General features: G+C 48.6%; 1 protein-coding gene across 2 annotated transcripts; it reads right to left on the reverse strand.

Moving 5' to 3' along the window:
* Positions 1-234: 234 nt before the first annotated feature.
* On the reverse strand, positions 235-12,310 carry LOC136308211 (zinc finger protein 343-like). Of its 2 annotated transcripts, none has more exons than XM_066235455.1 (5): positions 12,215-12,310; positions 11,319-11,572; positions 11,093-11,151; positions 7,450-7,576; positions 235-2,339 (listed from the first exon to the last, which is right to left on the reverse strand). In XM_066235455.1, exons 2-5 carry the CDS (start codon positions 11,359-11,361, stop codon positions 595-597), a joined length of 1,974 nt encoding a protein of 657 aa, XP_066091552.1. In that variant the 5' UTR covers positions 11,362-11,572; positions 12,215-12,310; the 3' UTR covers positions 235-594. The 2 variants fall into 2 exon arrangements, with proteins under 2 accessions (XP_066091552.1, XP_066091551.1); XM_066235454.1 differs by having other exon boundaries at positions 235-2,342.
* Between the last annotated feature and the right edge of the window lie 6,377 nt (positions 12,311-18,687).

Consider the following 18,687-nt stretch of genomic DNA (forward strand, 5'->3'; position numbering starts at 1 on the left):
GGGGGCTGACTGACGGCTACAGCTACCTGCGTGGTGCATGCATGCGACTCCTCTGCTGAATGTGTCCTTGTTACCTGATGAGAGGCGACACATCTCTCTCTGCAGGTTCACATACTTTACACACACACACAGGGATCGTGGGTGTCTTTCTAGTGGAAGATGAGGTCTCACTGATTCCTAAGTCCTGACCGTGATCCCTGCATGCACAAGGCTTCCCCCCTCCATGTGTCCTCAGGTATCTGATGACATCAGACTTGTAGCAAAACTTCACACACATTCCCTGCAAACATCACACTTGTCCTTTGATGTGTCCGCTGGTGATTAAGGAATGGTGCTGTCTGGCTAAAAACTCATCCACTCACCACACATGTAAGGATTCTCCCCCAAGTGAGTGCTCAGGTGACTCCTGAGGTCTGACTTATTACCAAACCCTCGTCCACACTCCGGATACAAGTAGAGCTTTTCCTTCAAGGGAGTCCACTGCTACCGAATGCAGTCTGACCTACGTCTGAAGCTTCGCCCACACGCCCTGAAGGTAGGCATGTCTCGTGAGTGTTCCCTCTGGTGAAAGGAGGGATGACTTCTGGACAAAGCTTAGGCCACACTCACTGCTTCTCCACCTGAGTGAGTCCTCTGGTGTGTCCTGAGGTCTGACTTATCATCAAATCCTTGTCCACACTCTGGGTACACAAAGGGCTTCTCCGCCGAGTGAGTCCTCTGGTGTCTCCTGAGGACTAGCTTATTAGCAAATTCTCGTCCACACTCGGAGCACACAAAGTGCTTCTCCCCCCAGTGAGTCCGTTTGTGTCTCCTGAGGACTGACTTATAACCAAATGCTCGTCCACACTCGAGACACACAAAGGGTTTCTCCCCTGAGTGAGTCAACTGGTGCCTCCTGAGTTTTGACTTAGCACGAAAGCCTCGTCCACACTCCGAGCACACATAGGGCTTCTCCCCAGAGTGAGTCCACTGATGTATCCTAAGGTCTGAATTCTCAACAAATCCACGTCCACACTCTAGGCACACATAGGGCTTATCCTCCGAGTGAGTCAACTGGTGTCTCCTGAGTTTTGACTTAACACAAAATCCTCGTCCACACTCTGCGCACAAGAAGGGCTTCTCCCCCGAGTGAATCATCTGGTGTGTCTTGAGATGTGACTTATAACCAAATGCTCGTCCACATTCAGGGCACAGGTAAGGCTTCTCCACTGGGTGAGTCGGCTGCGGCCGAACGCAGTCTGAACTATGTTTGAAGCTCTGCCCACACTCCCCGAAAGCATGCATGTCCATTTCGTGTTCTCTCTGGTGCAAGAGAAGGGATGGCTTGTGGAGAAAGCAATGGCCACACTCACCACACACGTAAGGCAACTCCCCTGAGTGAATCCTCTGGTGTCTCCTGAGGTTTGAATTAACACTAAATCCTCGCCCACACTCTGAGCACACGAAAGGCTTCTCCCCTGAGTGAGTTCTCTGGTGTCTTTTTAAGTTTGACTTATCAACAAATCGTCGGCCACACTCTGGGCACATGAAGGGTGTCTCCCCCGAGTGAGTCCTCTGGTGTCTCCTGAGTTTTGACTGAACACAAAATCCTCGTCCACACTCTGGGCACACAAAGGGCTTCTCCCCCGAGTGAGTCATCTGGTGTCTCCTGAGTAGTGACTTATAACCAAATCCTCGTCCACACTCAAGACACACAAAGGGCTTCTCCCCCAAGTCAGTCCGCTGCTGTATCGTGACATTTGATGTATCACCAAATCTTTGGCCACACTCATCACACAGGAGAGGATTCTCCATCGACAAGTGCATTTCAGGGTGTGTGAGGAGGTGTGACTTAAGTGTGAAGCCTCGCCCACACTGCTTGCAAATGTAGGAATTCTCCCCCGAGAGGGTCACCCTGTCTGCCATAATGTTTGATTCCAGGCTGCAGTCTGGTTCCTGTACGCTACACCTCGCAGGTCCGGATCTCAGGGTTTCTAATTCCTTCCTCCCCTGGTCTGTCTGCGCAGAGGTTACCCACTGGGCTGAGCTGGGCTCTATTTCTAGCACCACATGACCTCCTCTGGAAGATCCTCTGGGTGGGCTGCAGAATGCGCCTGAGGTTTCCCCCTCCTCTGTCTTCACAAACGAAAGTCTCAAGCCATCTTCTCTGCCTTCACCTCCTGTGTTTTCCCTCCAGCAGCTCTGAGAAAAAGACATCTGCTCCTGCTGCCACAGGCTCCAATCCCCAGGACAGAAGTCACACATGTCCGAGCACATGGGAAGCATTTGCTGGCTGGACAGTGGCTCCCGGGAGAAGACCGAAAGGCGGAAAAAGCGGGGGTCTGTTTCTGGCTTTGATTCTGCTGGAGAAAGAGAGTTTGGTCAGAGAAGCCCAAACAGGGCTGCAGGGAGTCCCCCCTTCTATCAGGTAAACTAGGGCCCTCCTGCCACACCTGTTATTAATCATCTGTGTACAATGTCATTTGTTTCCACCAATGATTTTTTTTTAATTTTTATTTATTTATTTTTTACAGAGACAGAGAGTGAGTCAGAGAGAGGGATAGACAGGGACAGACAGACAGGAACGGAGAGAGATGAGAAGCATCAACCATTAGTTTTTCATTGCATGTTGGAACACCTTAGTCGTTATTGACTGCTTTCTCATATGTGCCTTGACTGCAGGCCTTCAGCAGACCGAGCAACCCCTTGCTGGAGCCAGCGACCTTGGGTTCAAGCTGATGGGCTTTTGCTTAAACCAGATGAGCCCGCGCTCAAACTGGCGAGCTCAGAGTCTCGAACCTGGGTCCTCTGCATCCCAGTCCGATGCTCTATCCACTGCACCACCGCCTGGTCAGGCCACCAATGATTTCTTTAGGTTCTGTTTCTACACAGTCCCTTTTCTATGGCAATCCAGTGGAACCATCCCAGAAACATCTTCTACATGTCACTCAGACTAGGTGGCTTCCAGGTAAGCAATCTGCCCTATAAATACTTTCAATACCACCAGCTGTTTCTTTCTGGTAAGTCAGCCAAGCCATAACCCTCCCACTTGTGCCCTGTTTACATTTCTCTGGAACTTGGAGGTGACAGTCTATGACCTATGCGGAAATCTCCTTCGTGACTTTACTTATTACAAAAAGGAAAAAAGAACAAAACTGAATCCACAAAAAGTGTAAGGTCGGTGGACAATGGGGGAAGGTCACGTGAGGAACCAGGCCTGGAAACTTCGGCTGGAACCGCCCACACCCATGCGTGCTAAAAGAAACTTCCCAGAAGTCCTTTGGAAAAGAGCAGCCATCTGTCAGCCAATGAAATTTCACCACGTCATATTAGCTCCAGCGCCCTAATAACCCCTTTAAATTTCTCATGCGTGGATTTCTCCACGTGACTTCTCTGCCCCTGGCCCCCAGGCCAGAGAACCTCGTCCCTCGTTGGAGAAGTGCTGTACTAAACAAAGCTTTTGCTATTCCACACGTGGTGGCTACGCCCTTCCATCTTCCTCGGTGGGGAAAATACCTTACAAAAAGTTAATCAGGCCTGACCAGACGGTAGCACAGTGGATAGAGCATCGGACTGGGATGCCGAGGACCCAGGTTTGAGATCCCGAGGTCGCCAGCTTGAGCACTGGCTCATCTGGTTTGAGCAAAAGCTCACCATCTTGGACCCAAGGTCGCTGGCTCGAGCAAGGGGTTGGTCTGCTGAAGGCCCGCGGTCAAGGCATATATGAGAAAGCAATCAATGAACAACTAAGGTTTCACAATGCGCAACAAAAAACTAATGATTGATGCTTCTCAACTCTCCATTCCTGTCTATCCCTCTCTCTGACTCTCTATCTGTCTCTGTTAAAAAAAAAAAAAAAAAAAAAAAAGTTAATCAGGAGGGCTTCCAAACACAGGAGACGGTACCTTACACAGTGGTCGAACAGAGTGTATAGGAATTGAATCTGAATTTCAGGTTGCCCATCTGCAAACAAATACTTAGAAGAAATAACTTCTAAGTGATAGGTTCTCTATTAAGTACTGTGACTTCCGCCGCAGACAAGAGAGACAGCCCATGGTTCCAGGACTCTGGAACCCTGCGTCCAGACCAATCTCATCACACTAACATCACACTTGGCGACAGGATTTCCATGGGCCAATGGCGACTGGTGAAGAATTAGTGCTACTTTGAAACACATTTTTAAAAGCCACAGTATGGTTTCCTCATTGTTGTTTTCCCCCTTCTTACTTAAGAATACCGGACCCAGCCTGACTAGGCGGTGGCACAGTGGATAGAGAGTTGGACTGGAATTCAGAGGACTCAGATTCGAAACCCCGAGGTCGCTTGCTTGAGCATAGGCTCAAGGCTCATCTGGTTTGAGCAAGGCTCACCAGCTTGAGCCCAAGGTCACTCCATCTGCTGTAGTCCCCAGGTAAAGGCATATGTGAGAAAGCAATCAATAGGAAATTAAGGTGCCACAATGAAGAATTGATGCTTCTCTTCTCTCTCTCTTCTGGTCTATCTATTCCTATCTGTCCATCTATCTGTCTCTCTCTGACTCTGTCACACACAAAAAAAGAAAAAAAAGAATACCAGACCCAGACAGAGGCGGGTCCTTTTCCCAGGATTCCAGAACTGACAGAGCTTCTTGTTTTGAACAAGAAGCAAAACAACACATAAACATATGGCTCTGGCCTGTCGGCTCAGTGGTAGAGCGTCGGCCTAGGACGTAGGTGTCCCGGGTTTGATTCCTGGTCAGGGCACCAGGAGAAGAGACCATCTGCTTCTCCATCCCTCCCCATCTCCCTTCTCTCTCTCCATCTCTCTCTTCAGCTCCCACAGCCATGACTCAGGTGGAGAAAGTTGGACCCAGATGCTGAGGGTGGCTCCATGGTTTCGCCTCAGGTGCTAAAATTGCTCTGCTGCCAAGCAACAAGGCAATGGCTCCAGGTGGGCAGAGCACTGCCCAGGAGAGGCCTTGCAGGTGGATGCCAGTCGGGGCCCTTGCAGGAGTCTTTCTCTTTGACTCCATGGATCTCACTTAAGAAAAACTTAAAAAAAATTTTTTTTAAGTATTTTGATTATATGTTAAAATAATATTTTGATACATTGGATGATAGAAGATTGTGAACTTCACCCACTTATGTCAACTGTTTTTATTTACTTATTTTTTATTTATTCATTTTAGAGAGGAGAGGGAGAGACAGAGAGAAAGAGAGGAGAGAAAGAGAGAGAGAAGGGGGGAGGAGCTGGAAGCATTAATTCCCATATGTGCCTTGACCAGGCAAGCCCAGGGTTTCTAACCGGCGACCTCAGCATTTCCAGGTCGACGCTTTATCCACTGTGCCACCACAGGTCAGGCCATGTCAACTGTTTTTAAAATGTAGTTACTAGGCCCTGGCCGGTTGGCTCAGTGGTAGAGCGTCGGCCTGGCGTGCAGAAGTCCCGGGTTCAATTCCCAGCCAGGGCACACAGGAGAAGCGCCCATCTGCTTCTCCACCCCTCCCCCTCTCCTTCCTCTCTGTCTCTCTCTTCCCCTCCCGCAGCCGAGGCTCCATTGGAGCAAAGATGGCCTGGGCGCTGGGGATGGCTCCTTGGCCTCTGCCCCAGGCGCTAGAGTGGCTCTGGTCGCAACAGAGCGACTCCCCGGAGGAGCAGAGCATCGCCCCCTGGTGGGCAGAGCGTCGCCCCCTGGTGGGCGTGCCAGGTGGATCCCGGTCAGGCGCATGCGGGAGTCTGTCTGTCTCTCCCCATTTCCAGCTTCAGAAAAATACACACACACACACAAAAATGTAGTTACTAGGCTGACCAGGCGGTGGCGTAGTGGATAGAGCGTCGGACTGGGATGCAGAGGACCCAGGTTCGAGCCCCAAGGTCGCCAGTTTGAGCACAGGTTCATCTGGTTTGAGCAAAAGCTCACCAGCTTGGACCCAAGGTCTCTGGCTCGAGCAAGGGATTACTCGGTCTGCTATAGCCCCATGGTCAAGGCACATATGAGAAAGCAATCAATGAACAACTAAGGTCTCGCAACGAAAAACTGATGATTGATGCTTCTCATCTCTCTCCGTTCCTGTCTGTCTGTCCCTGTCTATCCCTCTCTCTGATTCTCTCTGTCCCTGTAAAAAAATAAAATAAAATAAAAAAATGTAGTTACTAGGAAATTTAAAATCATCCCTGTGGCTCACACTGTATTTGCACAGCACAGCACTGACCTAGAACAATTAGTGAGAACAATACAGTTTGTGACCTATTTAATCCTCCCCTCTCTCTCTGTACAGTTGACAGGCTCAGGGCAGTTTTTAAATTGTTAACAAGATGGAAACAAGTCAAAAAAATAATACCTCACGACACATAAAAACAACTCGTGATTCAAACTTTGGTGTCCACAAAAGAAGTCTTTCTGGGACACAATCATACTCATTCATCCACGTACTGTCCTGGCTACTTAGGATGACAGGCAGAGTTCAGAGCAGTTAGAGATCGCATCGCCCACAAAATACCTAAATTAGCTATTCTCTGGCCCTTTACAGGAAAAGTGGCCAAAGGCTGACTCAGGGTAATGTTGCAATTGAAAGTATTTACCAACCTAGGACTACAGAATCAATTTAAGTTTCTAAATAAAAGAGAAAAAAGTAAGCTTATGAAACTCAAAGCTCTGATGGTTGCAGAAGGCATTTGTCACTAGTCTGTCACATGCAAACTGCACTTCCAGTCCCACTGGCCTCCTTACACTCCTTACCCTGCAGGGACATCCCTTCCTTAACGCCTTAGCGCCAACACGTCTCCACTGAAATGCTCTCGCCCCATACATACACAGTCTAACTCCATCACCACGTTATGACTTTGGTCACATATTACCTCCCCATTTATTTCAAATTCAGCCTGTCACGATATCACACTCGATACTCCTTTGTCCTGCTTCACTTGATCATTATTTTTGACTAGGAAGTGCTTAGTACCGTCTAAGGTACCATTCTACTCCCGCACGGGAAGTTTCTTTTTTTTTTTTTACAGAGACAGAGAGAGGGATAGATAGGGACAGACAGACAGGAACGGAGAGAGATGAGAAGCATCAATCATCAGTTTTTCGTTGCGACACCTTAGCTGTTCATTGATTGTTTTCTCATATGTGCCTTGACCGCGGGCCTTCAGCAGACCGAGTAACCCCCTGCTCAAGCCAGCGACTTTGGGTCCAAGCTGGTGAGCTTTGCTCAAACTAGATGAGCCCACGCTCAAGCTGGTGACCTCGGGGTCTCGAACCTGGGACCTCTGCATCCCAGTCTGACGCTCTATCCACTGCGCCACCGCCTGGTCAGGCGGGAAGTTTCTTGTTTCTTCTCTTTCTCCATACATAGGGAAAAGTAAGCCCCCATGGGCAGGGGCTGCTATTCCCTCACTTCTGTGAGGCTCTAAGTGTCTAGAACATCTTCTGTCCCACGGTAGGTGGTCCATCCCGCTACCGCAGTAAGGAAGGACAGAACACAGCCTCACCCAGCGACAGCAGGTTCCTGTAGTTCTCCAGCATCACTTCCTTGTACAGGCTCCTCTGCGCAGGGCTCAGCATCATCCATTCCTCCTCTGTGAAGACCACGGCCACATCCCTGAACATGATCGGTACCTATTAACAAGCAATCCGTTAACAAGCAGAAAGTCACCATCAATTTTTCCAGCGTGATGAGTACATCTCATGGCCGTTGAGGGTTTGGATCTACAAAAAGTTGTTCCTGTTCTTTCCAAATTACATAGTTCAATGTACCAAATTCTTCTGGCCACGAGCAGGGCTTTCTTTTAAAATCTAAGGGGCGCAGTATGCGGCCGTGAGGAAGAAGGAAATCTTACCCTTTGCAACAACATGGATGGACCTGGAGTCTATTATGCTAAGCGAAATAACCCAGGCAGAGAAAGAAAAATATCATATGACGTCACTCACATGAGGAATCCAATGAACAACGTGAACTGAGGAACAGAAGAGAGGCGGAGAAAGAGTCAGAGTCCAGAGGGAAAGCAGGCAGAGGGAAAGGGGAGGAGAGGACGTGATCAAAGAAAGAAAAGACATTAGGGAAAGTATATACACATAACACAGAGAGACACAGGGCAGGACAGTAATCATGGAGGGAAAGGGGGAAAGTGGTGGGGGGGCAGAGGGGGTATCAAGAACACGGGGCCCTGGCCGGTTGGCTCAGCAGTAGAGCGTCTGCCTGGCGTGCGGGGGACCCGGGTTCGATTCCTGGCCAGGGCACATAGGAGAAGCGCCCATTTGCTTCTCCACCCTCCTCCCTCCTTCCTCTCTGTCTCTCTCTTCCCCTCCTGCAGCCAAGGCTCCATTGGAGCAAAGATGGCCTGGGCGCTGGGGATGGCTCCTTGGCCTCTGCCCCAGGTGCTAGAGTGGCTCTGGTCTCGGCAGAGCGATGCCCCGGAGGGGCAGAGCATCGCCCCCTGGTGGGCAGAGCGTAGCCCCTGGTGGGCGTGCCGGGTGGATCCCAGTCAGGCGCATGCGGGAGTCTGACTGCCTCTCCCTGTTTCCAGCTTCAGAAAAATACAAAAAAAAAAAAAAAAAGAACACGGGGGGGGGGGATATTCGGGGGAACATTTGTAACTATGTAAACACAACAAATTAAAAAAAACAGTGTTGGAAGCACTGAAATCCAGAATTGAAAAGCCATTAAGGAGACATTTAAATATGCTTTGGTGATTATTTGAAGTGACCCTATTTGGGGCACTCTTGAAAGAGCATAAAATAAAAGGAGACAATTGCTCAATTGTTACAAAAATAAATACATAAGAAAACAAAATATAAATAAAATCTAAGGGGCACAGAGCAGATGGATACAGCCCATTCCTGGGCCCTGGACGTTTAAGATTTCCTTAGAAAAGTGATCTGTGAATCAATTTGAAACTTGGCCCGACCAGTCAGTGGCACGGTGGATAAAGTGTCAGACTGGGATGCAGAGAACCCATGTTTGAAACCCCAGTGTCACCGTGTTGAGCGCAGGCTCATCCAACTGGAGCGTAGGTTCAACAGCATGAATGCGGGGACTCTGGCTTGAGCGTGGATTCATAGATATGACCCTGCGGCCGCTGGCTTGAGCAAGGGGTCACTCACTCTGCTGTAGCTCCCACCTCAAAGCACAAGTGAGGAAGCAATGACTGAACACTAAGGTGCTGCCATGAAGAATTGATGCTTCTCATCTCTCTCCCTTCCTGTCTGTCCCTATTGGTCCCTCTCTCACTATCTGGGTTAAAAAGAAAAAACATTGAAACCTGAAGCAGTGCTCAGGAAGGTGACCTTGAGAACACACTATGGAGGATTTTGACACAGAAGAGTTCCAGATGGGCAGATAAGTTCCAATTTGAAAGAGACTTGTTGTCCACAGTGTATCGTCCAACACACAACTCATAACCAGCTCTGGCCGGTTGGCTCAGTGGTAGAGCGTTGGCCTGGCATGCAGGAGTCCCGGGTTCGATTCCCGGCCAGGGCACACAGGAGAAGCGCCCATCTGCTCCTCCACCCCTCCCCCTCTCCTTCCTCTCTGTCTCTCTCTTCCCCTCCCGCAGCCGAGGCTCCACTGGAGGAAAAGATGGCCCAGGCGCTGGGGATGGCTCCTTGGCCTCTGCCCCAGGCGCTAGAGTGGCTCTGGTCGCGACAGAGCGATGCCCCGGATGGGCAGAGCATCGCCCCCTGGTGGGCGTGCCAGGTGGATCCCGGTCGGGCGCATGCGGGAGTCTGTCTGACTGCCTCCCCGTTTCCAGCTTCGGAAAAATACAAAAAAAAACCAACAACAAAAAAAAAAACTCATAACCAGTAAGGGAAGGATGAATGCACAGTCCAGGGAAATTGTAACTCAGCACAGAACAGAAAAGCTGTTTCCATTATACATAACAGGGAAATGTATTTAGACTTTCTCTCATTCTCATATTCATATGTTCTTTCTTTCTCATCCTGCTTCTCTACCCTTAAATACACTTTCTTTGTTAAATACTGAACATTTTAGGTAAAATACTGTCTTGGCGAGTTCAATAAAGGCTACTGCCCTGAATATATGTCTAATCAGCAGGAGAGGCCTGGACATGCACAGTCACGCTGACCCTCCCCCTCCAGAAATGACTGTCTTTTTAGCAGGGCTCTCTTGGCTTTTCTCCCTGAACTACTTATTTAACCGTAAGTAGAATAAAAAAAAAACAAAAAAAAACCCAGTCAATGTTACAACAAGCTATACACAACCAGATGGAAAAAAAAACCTCACTTGAGTCATAGAATAATAACCAGTTAAAACAATAGACTAAGAAAGAAAGAAAAAAACAATTATAAGTATGTAGAAATCTCACCAAACCCTGAAAGAACACATAACCAGACCAGGAAGCTTCAGCCAGGGCTGCAAAATGGGCCTCCCACCCTGTGCATTTATAAGTAAGAGTCCTCTACAAAGAACCACCCATTCAGGGGTGTCTGAGACCCTACCAGTTCTTACGGGAAAAGCTAGGCTGGAGGATACTGCATGCATGAGGGTCCTTCCTGCATAGCCTTTAGAACAAAGAAAGGTCATCGCATTTAGAATCATTAATTAAGCCGGCAATCAAGTGATTAAGAACATCCTTTCCAGTTTAGGGGAAACTACAGCAGGACCCCTCAACCCAGAGTCAGTATCTCAGTCTTTCCTGCAACCATTTCATTTATTGTGATCCTTACAGCTTATGTTCAATTGAGTTCAAATTCATGTATTTTTTAAATACTGTCCTTCCACACATTGCTCTGCTTCTCTACTTGTTCAAAAACTTCAATAGTAAAAAAGTAAAAAGATGTCCACTGCAAAAGACAATATCTTTAAGCTAGTGTGATATTAAGTGTAATTAATACATTTAAATTTTTAAAATAATCTCAGTTTTTCAAAAATACCCCTTATATTTTGCACTTCGCAGGGCTCTACTAATCTTGGGTAGATTTTCCAACAAGGAAAATAAAACACACAAATGCAGGAGTCATTTCATATTGACCAACATGGTGCCTGAAACAGGCATGAACTGTCTAATGTTGATTCCTTTTTCCCTTCCCAAGAGAATATCCAGTTTGCTTATTTTTTGGAAAATGAGCCAGCATTTCATAATGAAAAATAAAAAAAATGTAACCCCAACTCACCAGTGTTTTGGGCTTTCCCCACTTTTCTTGGAGCGAGTCAGTGCAGTTGGAAGGCAGACCTAGGGGAAGAACACAGCTCTGAGGGTGCAGGCCTCCCAGAATGCCCCGGGGAGCCCAGGACAGAGGGAGCAGTCCCTTTACTCAGCTGGGGTCACTACAGTGCTCTCAGCTAAGCCTAGAGCCTTACTCCTCCTCCTCACCTCTCCAGACTCTCAACAACTCTCACCTTTAGTCTCATGATTTGGGGTCAGATTCTTCATGGTCTCCATGTCTTCCCTGTTCTCCTCCTGGTCCTGCTCTTCCAAGGCTGAAGGATCAGGCAAAGTCACGGCCGCAGGGTCAGACCAGTGTTTGCCCTAAAATGCTACCTCCCAGCCAGGTAGACCTTATTTCAGCGCAAGATTGTTTTGTGCTCCTGTCGGAGGTGACTTCTCCGAACCGTCCTTGTGAAAGCCCACAGTGTTTCCACGAAGCCAGCACCTGTGGGTGGAGCAGCAATGTGACGTTTCCACACTCCTTACTGTACAAATCAGGCACTGCAGGTCCTGAGAGCTCCCACCCCAACTGCATCCCCACTCACTCAGCGACTTGGGACATACTCAGCCCTAACAAAACCAAACCAAAAAATCAGATCTCTATATTAACACTCAGTCCGGGGTTCCCACAACCATTCACACACGCATGACCCAAGTAGGTGTCCCCTTGCCAAAAGCAGGGGTATATGGTCGGCTCTGCACCCGCAACCACTACAGAGAACGCCTCTCTATTTGGCTCTGGCTGAACTCGTGGGCCAAGAGCCCAAATTAACCTCAGGGAAGCACATCTACAGCCACCTCCCTATGTCAATTGTATGGCCCAGAATCATCCCAATTTCCTCCCAAAAAATGATATGAGAGTTCCTGCTCACCCGCTCCAACACGAGAAGGACGGACCGTGGTAAGACCCGCAACTCAGGGAATCGGATCAAGCTGAGTCTCTCACCCCACTTCCCCACCCTAAAATGCACGTCTGGGGCCGCGTCCCGGCTCCAAAAATGAAACCTCCCGCACTTCCGTTCCATCTACCGCACACCAGACTCACTCATCTCGGGTCCAACCCACCAGCTCCCACCACGGCTCATACCATGTACTGTCTCTCTCGTCCTTCCTTCCAATACCGTAGTCACCCCGGCACCCCGCGCTCACCGGAACCAGCCACAGAGGTGCCCGTGGTTTCCCGACTGATCTGCGCGAGAACTACGATTCCCAGAATTCCTTGAGGCTTCGCCTCTCATTGGCCGCAACACAGCGACCTCGAAACCACGAGTTTGATATACCTGCACGTTGTCTTTTATGACAGCCGACCCTTTTTTCAAATATTTTATTTATTAATTTTAGCGAGAGAGAGTAGAAGGCAGAAAGACAGAGAAAGAGAGAAACATGGATATCTTGTCCCACGTATTTATGCATTCATTGGATAATTATTGTATGCACCCTGTCTGGGCATCAACATTGCAATCTTGGCATATTGCGCGTTGCTCTGACCAACTGAACAAACCGGCCAGCTCTACCCATCTCTTCTCTTAAGATGCACAATTTAAAATAGACAATAACTCCGGAAAGATGTATGTTCCAAGGGTTTCAATCGGAAAAACTACAGTACCCAGAAGTCTCTGCGGCAGCATCGCCAGATGTTTTCCCCTCCGTTGGCCCACTCGCGTGGTCAACCCGAAAAGCCATTTCCGGTTTCCGGGCACAGCTTGTCTAGCGCTAATTCTGAGTTTTGTCATGTTTTCCTCTTCCCATGACCCAGCGAAACTCACTGCCCTTCAGCTGGATAGCACAGCTCCTTCCCTGAGCGTCATCCAAGTGTGGCTCCGCGCTACTGACCCGCCCCTGCGGGCAGACCCACGTCACTAGCAGGAAATTAAGGGAATGCAAATCGGTCATCCCACTGTGGATGCTGTGACTCTCCAAGTCGGCTGGTGGCAGGGAAATGCAGGGCGGCTTAACACAGTGCAGGACACGATGTAAAAACGAAAATGCGACGTGGGGAAGTAAAGTTCCTCCCAAATTATAAGGAAGCTCCTCTCTCTGACCCCTCCTGCCACGTGATAGAGCTGCGTGAATTCTTTCCTGAGATGGACAGGGAAGCTCTAAGGAGGGTCTAAGAATGGAGGTGACTGGACCTCGCCCTTGCCCACAGCTCCATCCTCATCTCTGGATTCCCCCTACTCCAGTAGACAGTTCCACCCTCCTACACCTTGCATTTCCTCCTAGAAATAAATTACTCCATGACTCTCTCCAGCCTTCTCCCCATGTTTGATTAGTGGATTCATCCTCCCTGAGGTGTAGGCTCAGATTTCTTTGCCTCCAGGAAGTCTCCTCTGGCCTTATTGTCTGACATGAATTTCCTTGATCTCCAGAGAACATTTCCCAGAGCTCTTACCATTCTATTCTGTCCTAGTCTGTTCAGAGCTGTCACTTAAGAGACTGTGACCTTTTTCTGAGGATGGCACCATCTACTGTGGCACTGCTGCCTTATATGTCCGGAATAAACCCTGAAAACTTTATTCTCAGAAGAATTAATGATTTGATAGATGAACAAATGATGGTTGGATTAATGGAAGATAATTTTATGGAAAAAACTCAATGACTCAGCCATTTGCCACCTTTTGTTGGGGATGGCTCTCTGTTCAAAGGCAGGGCAGAGATAAAGGTGACAATGTTGTAGCAGATGGTGGCCTTAATTGTTGTTCCTATAGAAACAGTCACACCATCATTGTTCCTCCCAACCTCACATCTTCATCTTCTGTTCCAACTTTCCAATGGAAGCGATCAAGAACATCACTCACTAAACTTTTCAACTATTACAACTCTTCCAGCTAAAATGACAGTGTCTCCTGGCCACCTCAGCACCCTGCTGACATGCCTGGGGAGGGGGGGTCTTGCTGGGAGACGGCCATGGGCGGTGTGAGTAGCTGTGTTCTCCTGAAATGTTTATTCCTGAGCTCCCTTCCCGTTACTCCTTTCTGGGTGTTTCCATGTTGAAGCCTCCAAAATGTGCAGTATTTCTTGGGAAAGTTTCACTTTTACACTCACCCATGTTTCCCGTGTCCCACCTAAACCTCTGTTTCGTTTGTCAATCTGCTCTCACCTGAACTTATGTCCAGTTTACTTGTAGATTTCAGTGAGAGCCTAACTAAGGTTCTCCCCTTGGAAATCATGAATAAAGACTCCTGAAAGTTGAATGCAGGACCATGCGTGTACATGCAGCTGTGCATTTTTCTAAAAAGAGAATTAATAGCTATAAAGCCGGTAGCCACGGCCACCATCATAGCTGCCTGGCCTGTGCAGGTTTGGGTTTGATTCGGACAGAAGTTAATAAAACAATGGAGCCAAGAACTGTTGGGCCATTAGCTTTAATCCTAGCTTGCACCCAACAGGCAAGAAATACACACAGTGGGAAAACACTTCTCTTTCCATTCAGGGCTCCCAAAGCCACTGACTTATCCAAGTCTCCTAGAATCAAAGCTTTCTACCTCACCAGCTTTATTCACCTCTGTTCCCCATCTCCTTCTCTCTGCACAAACTAGCTTCTCCTTCAGCACTCCATCTTTTTGGCTGCCTCTCCTCCCCTCCACGTGGCCTTTCTCTGCTCTCCCTAGAACAGGGGTCCCCAAATTTTTTACACAGGGGGCCAGTTCATTGTCCCTCAGACCATTGGAGGGCCGGACTATAAAAAAAACTATGAACAAATCCCTATGCACACTGCACATATCTTATTTTAAAGAAAAAAAAACAAAATGAGAACAAATACAGTATTTAAAATAAAGAACAAGTAAATTTAAATCAACAAACTGACCAGTATTTCAATGGGAACTATGGACCTGCTTTTGGCTAATGAGATGGTCAATGTGCTCCTCTCACTGACCACCAGTGAAAGAGGTGCCCCTTCTGTAAGTGCGGTAGGGACTGGATAAATGTCCTCAGAGGGCTGCATATGGCCCATGAGCCATAGTTTGGGGACCCCTGCCTTAGAACATAATCACTCTTCTGCTAATCACAGGAACTGAGAGAGCAAGCTCCCGGGTCTGCCCCATTTTATAGTATAGAAATCCAAACCTTTAATCCAATATACAAACAAAGAAGTCTCTGACACAAAATCACTTATCTGAGGCATAATGGGATTCCTCATGAGAGTGCACCACCCCACATCGAAAAGGGTGGGGAAGGCTTAGTCTTAAAACTAAGCCTTAGGCCAGGGGTCCCCAAACTTTTTACACAGGGGCCAGTTCACTGTCCCTCAGACTGTTGGAGGGCCGGACTATAAAAAAAACTATGAACAAATCCCTATGCACACTGCACATATCTTATTTTAAAGTAAAAAAACAAAACAGGAACAAATACAATATTTAAAATAAAGAACAAGTAAATTTAAATCAACAAACTGACCAGTATTTCAATGGGAACTATGCTCCTCTCACTGACCACCAATGAAAGAGGTGCCCCTTCCAGAAGTACAGCGGGGGCTGGATAAATGGCCTCAGGGGGCCGCATGCGGCCCGCGGGCCATAGTTTGGGGACCCCTGCCTTAGGCTATAAGGATCCTGACTGCTTACAGCCTGTCCCCCCACATCCAATGCAAACTATAAGTGAGCAAACATATATATCATATTTACAAACTTAGTTGACCAACAATAGTTTTTATTAGTCTCAAAAAATATTTATTTTTGTGACAGAGGCAGAGAGAGGAACAGACAGGGACAGACAGACAGGGAGAGATGAGAAGCATCAATTTTTCATGCCCGCACCTCAGCTGTTCACTGATTACTTTCTCATGTGTGGAACTGTCATATTGGGCTATCTGGGATCAGAAGAGGGGGAGTAGGAAAGGGTGTGGCCAAAGTGCGAGGACTTTGGGCTTTTTTAAAAAAGAACTGCTTGTGTATGACGAAGCTGTCTTGGACAAATTAGAAGGATGATGTGTCTCAGCAGGACCTGTGGATCAGAGTGCTGAGTAGTCTCGCATTAAAGCTGTATTTATGGGTCTTTAAATCCATGACTAGCCAACAAGTCTAAAGCAATGACTCAGGACGGAAGTACAGGTCATAGCTAAAGGACCTGCACTTAGAATATGGAAGGCTCAAGAGTGTACCAATAAAGCATCCATGAAAATGCAGGACTTGACCAGACTGTTAGGGAACAGTGATGTCTTGATGGGGATGAGAGGTTCTCAGCAGACACCTGAGTAGAGATGAGGAGGAAGTGAAGTCGTGAGATGGAGCCTTCAGGGCACCCAATGGGAGTCATCATTTAGCAATGGGCACTCAATGGGAGTCATTATTTAGCAATGGGCACCCAATGGGAGTCATCATTTAGCAATGGGCACCCAATGGGAGTCATCATTTAGCAATGGGCACCCAATGGGAGTCATCATTTAGCAATGCAGGGCTTGGTGACAGGAAAGTCCCTCCCCTCTGGAACCTCAATCACCCTCTCCATGCAAAAGCTCAGATTCTCCAACAAATCTACTAGATTTATTTGGGACTTATTTCTTTCTCAGGGGTTGGATTCATGCAGGAAACCTGGGCTGTGAATGTGAACTCTTTTTCCAGATGCATGTGTCACTAAGGGGCACAGACTGAGCTCATGAAAGACTTTACTGGGACAGAAGGACAAGAAGACATGAGGATGAACTATAAAATTATAGGGCCAGGGGCCGGCACAATGGCCATGCAGATGCAGGTTCCCAGTGGATCTGGACAGAAGGTGAAAGAACAGCAGAAACAGAAAGTGGTGGGCCATTCCGCTTATTAGCCTCGTAACAGTGGATGAGCCAACAGGCATGAAAAACCTCTTCCTTCGCACTCAGGGCCCCCAAGCCTCGACTCATTCTCCGGCTTTACCTGAGTCCTGGGCCCCCACAAGCCTCAACAGGGCTCCCAAATCAAGGCTCCTTCTCTCCCTATGCACTCTCCAGCAAAACAGGCTGGGGGTGGGGGGGTGGGGGAACATTCTCCAGCAAACAATAGGAAACAACTGCCTCCCAAGCTGGAGGGCAATCCACAATTTGCAATTTGCTGCCCTGCGGCCTTCCACAGACTAGACACACATGGCACCTAACAACATTTGCTTATCCAACGTTCCACACGTTTTGCTCACTTTACCATCTACAGCAGTGGTCCCCAAGCTTTTCTGGGCCACGGACTGGTTTAATGTCAGAAAATATTTTCACGGACCGGCCTTTAGGGTGGGACGAATTGTTGGAAACCATGGGAGTCCGAAAGACCAGAGTAACAGGTTTTATTGAAAGGAAGAAAGGAACCCGGTTACAGACTAGGGGCGGATTATATAGTGTTTGGGAGAGCCTGAGGGGATACTGAGACAAAAATCTGGTATGTTCCCTTTTACGGTTTGAGGATTTCGGCTTTCTGGAATGCTCCTTCTTGGGGCAGGTTGACCAGCTTCTTGGAATTCCTTTGTCTCAGGGGCAATAGTCCAGTAAAGGTGAGGTCTGACAGATAAGCGGAACTTCAAGAGGGCAGTTTGGAATTCACGTATCTATCACGGATAAATGTATCACGTGACCGAGACAAGCGTCAAGAGTGAGTCTTAGACAGATGTAACAGAGGGAATCTGGTCATTTTTAAAAAATAAAACATCATTCAGACTTAAATATAAATAAAACGAAAATAATGTAAGTTATTTATTCTTTCTCTGAGGACCGGTACCAAATGGCCCACGGACTGGTACCGGTCCACGGCCTGGGGGTTGGGGACCGCTGATCTACAGCACAGGTATTCCTGTGCAAGGAAGGAGGGACACGACATAAACAGTTACAAAGGTGCCCTTCACAATGTCTTCCTGACCACTGGGCCCAGGCGCACCTTGGAGCCCCATCTCCAGCCCTCGACTCCACATAGGTGGGAGGGCCTCAGAGCTGTGTCCATGGAAACCTTATCCTGTCCCTGCTGCATAATTGCAACTGAATGGGAGCTGCTTTCCTGTGCAGGAGGGCTTCCACCAGAGCTGCCCCGCCCCCTCCCAAATCAGGGTCCCTCACACTGTCCAAAAGCAGCATGTCCATCCAACAAGTGAGCTGCGGGTGCCCCCTTCTGGTTTCAGTCCGAGAGTAGGTCCACAATAGACAGCCCAGCTGTCAGTGCAGATCACCAAGGTCAGGGTCCATTACCGGCAACCAGGTTCACACAGGCCTCCCCCTCCCCCTGCCGTCCCTCACGGGAGCTCTGCAGACGCTGCACCAAGGACTGCGCACGGCAGTGGTGACTAACCTCTCCGTCTCTTCTCCAGAGAGCGTGATGCCATCCACCCGTGTCCCACCACCGCAGCAAGCCTACCAGGGGCTCAGTGGGTACTCCTGGCTGCTGGGTTTTCACCTGCTGGATGAGCACCGGCCAAGCTCTGAACGTGCGGACGGCAGCTTCCGCCCGAGCCCCCTCGTCCTTGGAGGAGGAGACAGACGGAAAGGCGGACTCCCGCCGACTCAGAGCCGCTCTGCCAGCACAGCTCCATCTTCGGCTCCTGCGGCTGCCGGCTCCTGGCCGGAAGCTGAACCCACGGCTGTGTCTCCACCCGCTGTCGCTGCCAACATCC

Source organism: Saccopteryx bilineata, chromosome 6 (assembly GCF_036850765.1).
Source record: "Saccopteryx bilineata isolate mSacBil1 chromosome 6, mSacBil1_pri_phased_curated, whole genome shotgun sequence".
Taxonomy (NCBI): domain Eukaryota; kingdom Metazoa; phylum Chordata; class Mammalia; order Chiroptera; family Emballonuridae; genus Saccopteryx; species Saccopteryx bilineata.

Bases quoted from the DNA above. Each gene is read 5' to 3' on its own strand.
- LOC136308211 (XM_066235454.1), bottom strand. From the start codon at position 11,361: ATGGAGACCATGAAGAATCTGACCCCAAATCATGAGACTAAAG. The intron at 11,152-11,318 runs GTGAGAGTTGTT...TTCTTCCCCTAG, and splicing joins CCCAAATCATGAGACTAAAG to GTCTGCCTTCCAACTGCACT. The intron at 7,577-11,092 runs GTGAGTTGGGGT...GCTTGTTAATAG, and splicing joins GGGGAAAGCCCAAAACACTG to GTACCGATCATGTTCAGGGA.